Raw genomic sequence first — 9,784 nt, 5'->3', positions numbered from 1 at the left:
CTCACTCTCTCTCTCCTGTCCTCACGTCTGCTCCCCTCTGTCCCTCACGCTGAAATGGGTCGTCTGTCCATAACAGGAACGAGAACGAGAACAGGTACTTGAGTTCCCGTACGGCATCCCAGTCTGCCTGCGCATGTCAGGGGGCGGAGCTCCCCCCCCCCCCCCCCTCTCTCCCCGAGGCCGGGGATGGATGAGGGGGGGGTGGGGGGGGGGGGCTGGGTCGGGGTGGTGGGGGGTGTGGAGTGTGTGAACCCAGACAGCAATCCGATCAGGGCCATATACAGGCCAGATCTGGCACTTGTGGCTTAGTTCCGGCCCACATACGGCCCAGATCCGCTTGCTGTCTGGGGAGGTAGGGGATGGTACTGTATCCACTTGTTGCAGTTCTCAGTGGTGTCAAACAGAACGGTGGAACATGTTGCGTAATTGTTCTCGGTTCTCGGGTTTGGGTTCTGACGTTCATGCGCAGCTCCGGTCTGGAGGGTCAGTGTGTTCTGGCTCCCCAGATAGCAAGCGGATCTGGGCCATATACAGGCCAGATCTGGCCCTTGTGGCTTAGTTCCGGCCCATATATGGCCCAGAATCATTACACATCCGCTTGCTATCTGGGCTACAGGTGAGCTGTCCATTCAAAGCAGCTCCTGCGGCCATTTGATCCCTCAAAAGCTGCTTGTTATGATTTGATCAACAGACTTCAACAGGCCTTTCACGCTTTAGTGTTGTCTAAGCCTAGCCCCGAGCAACAGATTAAACATGGCCGACGTCCTCTACGACCTCGCTGTTCTCGTTTTCCATAATAGCCTTTGTTGTGCACCTGCTCCCTCTTAAAGAGGAACAGCGGCGCTAATGATCGTCAGACTAGAAGCAGCCCAGGGCCACACTCATCCGCTCGAGGCCGAGCCCCCCAGAACGAGGCCGAGCCCCCAGAATGAGGCCGGCCCCCCAGGAACAGAGCTAGCAGAGCCTCCGCCAAGGGTTGTCCAGGGTTACCAGAGCCTGCTAAATATGGGACACGCGAGGCTAATCTTAGCTTGGGTTTAGCCCCCCCCCCCCGGCTCAGGAACATTGAAGTGAGCGGAGCACATTAGCGTCGCAGGCTTAATTGAAGTGTGTAGACAGGAAGCTCTCGTTCGTTTCGCAGGGCGGCTGCGTACTTCTTCTTCTTCTCCTCTCGCGTATCGCGCCCAGACGCACGATCGAACGGAGAGCTGCAACGGCAGGCCTCCGCGGGTCACGGCTCGATTCGACGGCGACGCTCGAAGGGTCGGGTCGGTCCGAGCAAAGCGCACATTAGCGGTTATTCCAGAGCTTTCGCCGGGGAGGCGGCGTCTTCGTGAGAGCGGGGGGGCGGGGCTTCCGGCGGCCGCCAGGAGCCGTCACGCCTCTCACGGGGGCCCAGGGATCGGCGCCCCCCGCGCAGGGGATGCGGCAACCCCGAAAAGTCGTCAGCGAATCTGGCCGGGAACCTCTTTGTTCCAGCCAAAACCCAGCCATGCCCCGCCCCCCCCCCCCCCCAAATCCACCGCTCCTGCTTGAGGTTAATTGCTTTGTTTTTCACCGAAAAGCTGACATTTAAAAGGCAAGCACCGGCAGGGGGGCTGAGGTGGCCGATGACAAGGGACATAAATGTGGTCACAGAGAGGAAGGGGGGGGTGGGGGGGGGGGCAGAGGACATCTGTTCCAGGCTGTTTGACACCCCTGAGAGGGCACATTTGGGGGACAGCGCAAGGAGAAAAGCGTGTCGGTTGGCGACGCCCTGAATCTTGAATAGGCAGGCGATCTATAAGGACGTACGCCATACGTAGACGGATTATGAAATGATGGGCCCCTGGGCACAGACACGTAAAGCCCCCCTTCCTCCCCGAATTTGCCCAATGAGACGGCAGACAAATCCAATTTGAAGATAAATAGAGAAATCTCACAATAAAAGCAGCTTTACCAGCTCGGTTTTGACTCGAGAGACCTAGAGGGGAGGACTTGCTTTTTGGATTTCTCAACTATGGGCCCAAAACAGTTGAAGGGCCCATATTGCATGGAGTACTCAGCCCCTCTAAAGTACTACAGATAAACACTCATTTAAAAAGTATCATGATAGTTTCTTTCTTGTGACTTGTTATTGACATGAATAACTAAGCCCTTTGACTATGCCACAAGGGCCCCCTGAGTTCTTGGGCCCCTGGGCCCGGTAGACCCATTCGGTAATATGTCTTTGACGCCATCGTTCCCAGATAGCAAGCGGATCTGGGCCATATATGGGCCGGAACTAAGCCACAAGGGCCAGATCTGGCCTGTATATGGCCCAGATCCGCTTGCTATCTGGGTTTCCTCGCCCTGGTTGGTGTTGCCGCCGGGTCACGTACGATCCTGGCTCAGCCAACACAAGCGGTGCATGGACTGTTGACCCTGGTCAAGAACTGGTGATCCCATTTCCGTTGACGGTCTCCCTGTTTTTAGGTGTTTTGTCCAGTGTGTCATCATTCATAATTTCAGTGTCACAGTATGATTTTTACCGATGTGGACATCCGATATATTTTGAGACCATACACTTGAATGTGTCACTACGTCGGTACATTCACATCCCAGATAGCAAGCGGATCTGGGCCATATACAGGCCAGATCTGGCCCTTGTGGCTTAGCTCCGTCCCATATATGGCCCAGAATCATTACACATTCGCTTGCTATCTGGGAATGCATAAACACAACTTCACCATATACTGTATATGTGCTCCACACACACACTAAACACACACACAGACACACACACTACACACGATCTCCCATTCATTATGTGTTGTGTTTTTCCCTCAGTCCTGTCTGTTGTTGACCCATCACTGTTTTCTTTCTTTTTCCCATTAGTCAAAAGTCAGGGTCCCTTGAAAGGTATGAAGGGAGCAGTATCTCCCACCCCCCCTGTCAGAATCATGCGTTTAACCCCTCTTACAAATATGCATACTGCTCCGATTTCTGCATTAACTTCTAATCGATTAATATCAACTCACCGCCATGCCAGCTGACATGGCTGTGTGACTGTTGAAGTGACGACACATTAATCACTTACATTCTGAATTCTATTTATCAAAATCGCCAGCAAACATTTTTGACCCTCAAGCCTCGTCAACCATGTCCTCATCCCGCCCCGCCGATATTGACGGATGTCTTATAAATGTCTTAAGCCAAGGTGAGAAGTAAACGATCGAATCTGACATTTACTCAATTGATTTCTTCACTCAGAAGTGTTAATTATATCCCCCAAGAACGGCTTCTCAGCAGCGGCGAGATGCCGGAGCGTGCGCCCAAGCATTGTTTGGTTAAACAGAGCACGACTCTTTAGACACTGAGCTCGTTCAATTTCATCCTCTTGACTCGACTTCGTTCACCTTGGCTCCTCAGTAGATCGGCTAATCAGATAATTTAATCATTTCCAATTCCACAGTACATCGTCCTGAAGACGTTTTAATGCCCTCTCGCTCACTAAAATCGCTTGTGAGATACGGTTATCAAGGTGGCAGATCGCACTCGGGCTGACTTTTTAAAAGTCAAAACTCTATTTAATTAGCCGTATAGGTTGAACTTTAACCAGTGGCGCCAGAGGCGTAGAGATTTAGCTCTTATATGTTTCTTTTTCGGAGGGTATCGACCTGTGGGTCCGAGTTGCGTATTTGCCAGATGCTTTGAAACTCACCGTATGGCACAATACATCTTAGTGAACTTTGAGGGTGGTAAACATCATTATAGAATGAGGGCAACACTGACAATAAAAGTCTTCATTCCAACCTGTTGTCAGGTCTCCGCCGTTGCACACATACTGAATGTTTGAGAGTGTACTTTCTCCCAATCCCAAACTAGTCCCTTTGTAGCGTCCGAATATTAATCGATTAAAACATGCAAACCTTTGCCCCGTGCGATTATCCAGTTTATTGTCATGTTTTCATCCATGTAGCATCCGACTCTACTCATCTCTTAGCTCTTTAGACTCAGCTGGTCCATCTCTCTCTCTCTCTCTCTCTCTCTCTCTCTCTTGCTCTCTCTTTCTCTCTATGTATCTATTTGTCAGTCTTTTTCTCTTTGGGATGTAGCCTGATGTGTCTCAGAAAGTCTGGGTGTTCTTAGCAGGCTTTGAATGCTGGGTAATCCCGGTCGCGGGTATTTGGTAGTGCTACATGTAACTTACATGATGATTTGGCATGGCGCATGCACTCAGCCACGACTCGTGGCAGGTCAGGTTAGATTCAGATCACTCTTGGCTACATAACCCAAGTGTCGCCACCACACTAGGATTGAGCTGAACAAGAACGGTAACGAGGATGTGGAGAAAAAACCCAGTTCCACCTACCCACGGTACACAGGAACACGACATCTCAAACCACGATGAAGCCAACCGTAGACAAGCTAGACTTGCATCCTACTTTTTTGTTTCCTTGCTCTGGAAATGCCTTTTTCTGCTGTTTGCTACTTGCTTGTTCAAAGTATAGAGTCAGTGAATGCTGGTCAATAGCATTCCCCTGATGCATGACCATTATCTCTGAGACTGTAATCCGCAGCAGGTAGAAGATGCAGGGTCATGTTCTGAACTGAGATACTAGAAGCAAATGTAACATCTCAAGCTGTCACACAAATCCATGAACTCCTGCAATGCACCGATTTGTGTGGGAGTTGGAGTTTTCAGCGCTGACCTCTCATATCAGAATACGGGCCCGGTTTAGCAGCATGTGTATGAGAATGCGATTGGTTTGCGGACGACGTGCCGTCTGGTTCTCCCTGAGAGACCGAGGTTGCCAGACGGGGTGCGGTATTTGACGCTGGGCTTTTTTAGGTCAGCAGGCTTCTACGCGTTCTGGTAGAACATAACTTAGTATTGTCGAAGGCAAGTATCTGTTTGTGCTTGTCCAAAGTTGGGGTGTTGAACATTTGTGCCTATCCTCTGGTTCGGCACGGACCCGAACGACCCCAACCTTGACCTAGGAACATCGGCGGAATACTAAAACCTTCCAGACCAAACCTCAAGAGTTCACTTTGTGTTTGTTCCCTTCCTAGCATTCCCTTACCCATAATCCCCTTCTCCCTTCGACCTTCCTGGCCAGTGGGAGGGTAAAGTCGTTGACCTGCATCGACGACAACATCACGGCGCCCTTTGACCTCTCTCGCTCTCCGTTTTTTTTTTTTTTTTCCCCGCAGTAGCGATGAGGACAACAAGCCTCTGGGCGGCCAGGCGTCGCTGGACGGTAATGTGAAGGAGAGCGACGACAGCCTGGTGGACTACGGCGAGGGCGGAGACGGCCAGTTCAACGAAGACGGCTCCTTCATCGGCCAGTACACCGTCAAGAAGGACAAGGACGAGACGGAGGGCAACGAGAGCTCCGAGGCCACGTCCCCGGTCAACGCTATCTACTCGCTAGCATAGCGCCCCCCCCCCCCCCCTCCCTGGGGCTAGACCCCGGCCCTAGGGACAGAGGAGGGGCTCCCCCTAGAGGACGGGAGGGTGCTACCCCATCATTACTTCTACTACACGCAAACGAAACCACCACACGTACACACAAATATGAATATATAGATATATTAATTTACGAAAACACGTATACACATGTTAAAACACCCACAGCGCCTGTTTGGCTGCGTTGGCTGAGGAAGAAACCACTCTGTGAGATACAGGGGGAGGAAGAAACCATTCCTCTCTGAGATACAGGGGGAGGAATGGTTTGGAATGGAAGGTAACGGATGACAAGAGCCTAGCCTTGTCTTGTTTTGGGGGCTCTGAGGTGAATCTTGGAAATATTGGACTGTTCCAGTTTTTTTTTTGGTCTCTACACTCTTCCTGCTTTCACCACACAGACTCTAAGTGTGCTAAACGTACAGGTGTAGAGTATAGAGGACAACGAGTGCGTGGGGATTTTCAAGCTTCTTTTTGTGGCTTTAGAGCTTTATTTTCTTTTTGTTCCGAACATCCTCGGCTTCCCCTGCTAAGCTCACCTCCCCCTACACCCCCCGCTGCTCCCGTCACTGTGTCTGTAGCTAGCGCCCTAGAAAACACGACACCGGGCCACCCCCCCCCCCACCCTGCTGTAACATATCAGCTTTGACCCACCAACTCAACAGGATGTCGGCAGATATGTTTATCATATTGATATTTCCGCAAAGAGAGATAGTTTTTTTCACAGCTGGTAGAAGAGTCATTGAATTTATGATGCTGCAAACAGAAACTGGCACACCTTCTAGTGCGCGCAAAACTATGCACTACCACCTTCAACTGTTTTATGTTTTATTTTTGTGGGGCGTGGGTTAAGCCTGGTTAGTAAAACAATTGATTTTTTGTTTTCGATGTTGACTCTCACAGGTAAAAGAAGAAAAAAAAATCACATACTAAATGAACTGATATTGATCCCATGCCTTTCTGGTGTGGTAGAATGTTCTTTTTCTTCACCTCCAATGTCACAATGTGTGCAGATATTCAAAATGGCCGTCTCTACAATGAAGCCATCGCTGCCACAAGCTTTTTTTTTATCGTACCAAGCTCTATCTAGTATGTCAGTTATAAATGGCATCTAAAAAACATTCTTTTGAAGCATGGTAGTATTTTAGTGAGAGGGAGGTCCTGGAGAAGGGTTTGGTTTGGCTTGAGAAACACGACTGAAGACTACAGCCAGTCGTTCTGCCCATCTCTCTCGTGACTGTCACTCAAGGCCACACCCTGGTGAGCATGGCTGCTATCGTCTTAGCTGATTCACCCCTCGGTTGCTAGTTCGTACACGATCACAGGGGTAATGACAGCACAAACGTCCAACAACAGTCCTTGGAGGTGACATTCGGAAGCATGGAATCATGGTTTGCAGTCACAACCTGTGAATCAAAATTGCCATAAGAAACAATTTTGTTGATCAAATTTTAATTGTTAAAAAGTGTATTTAAAAAAAAAAAAGTTTCAAATGTTCTCATCTGGACCTTCTTTGCCGTTAAAGAGACTTTGAAGAAAGTCAAGCAGTGGCATCACATCAGATCATTACTGGACTGACTGGAAGGTTCATTAGCTTTTTTTAAATTAGTTTCTGTTTTCTCATTTGTATTTCACATCAAACTCAGCACACATACTTCACATACAGTACAACGTATTCAACTGCACTATTAAACTCTCTTATGCTCAATCAAGTACAGTACATCTTAACACACTGACAATTAATGAGCGGAGGTCTCATTTTATTTCAGATATATAATTTTATATTTCTATATATCACATTATGTGGATAGTATGCATATACTGTACTAGTCATGTTCTAATCATTAATTACTCATTGTCATCGTGATTAATTAATTAATTACTTATCGTGATTAATTAGTCATCGTCAGTACTTGTGACCAGCTGATTTGGCCGTTTCACATCGGAAGGAACGTTCCACTGTGGAACCTGAATCTGTTCATGTAGACGACAGTCAGATACTAGTCTCAGATGTCTGGGAGATACAAGTCTGTACGAGGCATCTTTGTGGCTACTGGTCTTTCTGCTGTAAACTAACAAAATGTCTATCACCATTTATTAAAGAGGTCATGTTTATCTGTTCGTTGTGCTGCTCTTCTGGTATTCATGTTGTATTACTGTTATTCCATGTTGGTATTAGAATTGATTTAATATAACTTTTTACATCGCACATAAATTTAATATCGCTTATTTATTTGGCATACATACATGTTGTGTCTCTGTAAATATTAAGTTAAAAATGTTTTATCTGAAGAAAAAAAACAATAATCTGTATCCACCAAGCAAATGTGACAGGTGCGTTCTACAATGACAACGGCTAGTGCACCTGTAATGTTGTAATGTAGCTTTGAGTAACATTTGAACCCTCAAAACAAGAATCACTTACTCCATGTTATCCCTTGCTTTGACATTGTGTGTAATATATTGTATGGGCTCTGACATGTCTTTCAGTCGTTTGTCAGATCGCGGTTTGGAGTATATGTTGTGGAACAGGTATACAATAGATTCTCTATCATGTAAATATTGCGTAAGTGATCCTATACTGTTGTAGCATTCTGCGCACATCTGCTCAAAGTGCCAGAAAAAAATTGTATTGGCTGATCAAAGAACAAATCTCCCCCTTCTGTTTTTTGATATGGTACTGAAGACTTCCTCTCAAGGCTGCACTGACTCATGCTCCCATCATGCCTTTCACCTAACAATGCCTGCTCGTCCACTTCCCGGTGACGGCTCTGTGACTGGTGACCTTTATGAAAGAGCTGAATTTGGCCAAGTGCTTTCGCTCTGTTTCAGAAATGTCTCATGTGCGGCCTTCAACTTCATGTTAAAAAAAAACAACAAAAAAACTCAACTCATCTCTGTCTCAAATCCCTCTTTTTCACCTAAACCTCAAAGCAATATCCTCTGAGTTTGTGTCAGTTTTGTGTATTTTTCTGATATTTTTGCGTTGACCCAGTGTGACCTCCAGGTAGTCACCATGCACAGACAGCTGACTAGCATGCGGACGCAGACTGAGGGCTGACAGACGCAGTGCAACACAGCGGTCCTTCTTTAGGAGGAAAGAGTCGGACGACCGTCGACTCGCCAAATGTTCAAAAAGGCTGATTTAGACGATAGGTCGAAACTTTAACACCCCACCCACCCCTGCCTTTATCCCAAAGGGCATCTCCTTTCCCCAACTGTGGAAATGAGGGAACCGGCTATACAGTACAACATAAAAGAGAACTTGTGCAGAGTACATGGTTTCTCATGGCTTTTTGTTTGTGAGTGTCGATTCAAGGTGCGTTGAGAGCTGCGTCTTTCCATCGTGTTTCTGACGTCTGGACACGCTCTGTCCACGTTTAGCAAACCACTTTCCAACTATCTAGGAGGAAATAACATAATTATAAGAGTCTCTATTATTTTTATTATAGTTTCTGTTGATTTTATGAAGATGCCGAAATGTATCCAAGCGCTGAAAAGCGCACATCACGATGACGAAACTGGAGCCCATGGTTATTGTTGCTAATATTCCCGTTCTGTGGGATATTTTTTTCATTAATTTCCATTTGAGCATTTCTTCTCTTTTTTTCATTCCTTTTTTTTTTTTTTTTACATTACTATGTGTATCAAAAGCAGCTTGTCACTCTTGCTTATTCAAAATAACAGCTTTTGTAAGTTACATCTTAATCAACAAGAAAATGGCATAATATATTCACCGTGTATGCGTGTATGATGATGACATGTTGCAACTTCTGATAGAGACGCCTTCTTTATAGTAAAGCTATCTCTTTTTCTCTACCTCCTGACTTATGTCTTTCCTCATCTGTTTCTCATCTCTTGTAAGGTTGGATTCAATGGGCAAAGTTTTACCAATCATTACTACTCAAACACTCACAGTGAATCAAATTTAACAAAGTACGATAGGAGACGTCAATAGATTTTACATGCTTAATGTTTTAGCTTGTGACACCAGAAATGTGATCTTCACACTATGAATCTTGAATGAAATGCATATTGTATCTGCTCACTGGATTGTACAGTAGACGACCCTGTTGGGTTGAAGCTTTGCTACTGTAGTTAATAAAGTATTGGGAGCTGTAATCCAGTTGAAACATTGCCAGTTAATAAAGTATCCTCAACCTTCAAGGTTCACATGCACTTTCATCCTGCACCTATAGGCCTAAAAGGTTGGATGTGCACACAGCTGTTCTACTAATCTCCACACTATGACCCCTGTGATACCCTAGGTTGTTGACCTTTACACTATGACCCCGGATGCAGGACGCCATGAGCACATGGAGAGCATTTAACATGTCTTACAGTAGAATGCTGCGT

At 46.7% G+C, this 9,784-nt stretch overlaps 1 protein-coding gene across 1 annotated transcript in view; it reads left to right on the top strand.

The window, feature by feature from the left end:
* nfasca (neurofascin homolog (chicken) a) overlaps window positions 1-5,401 on the top strand; it is a gene marked incomplete at its 3' end in the record, with an annotated part of 46,592 nt that extends 41,191 nt beyond the window's left edge. Inside the window, 2 exon segments of the mRNA XM_084445971.1 lie at window positions 53-94; window positions 5,176-5,401. Of these exon segments, the coding sequence (XP_084302097.1) occupies window positions 53-94; window positions 5,176-5,401 (268 nt within the window).
* Window positions 5,402-9,784: the final 4,383 nt, after the last annotated feature.

The sequence above is a fragment of the Borostomias antarcticus genome (assembly GCF_949987555.1).
Source record: "Borostomias antarcticus genome assembly, chromosome: 11".
Taxonomy (NCBI): Eukaryota; Metazoa; Chordata; class Actinopteri; order Stomiiformes; family Stomiidae; genus Borostomias; species Borostomias antarcticus.
Note: the sequence above shows the minus strand (reverse complement) of the source record. Positions and strands in the feature narration are given on the sequence as shown.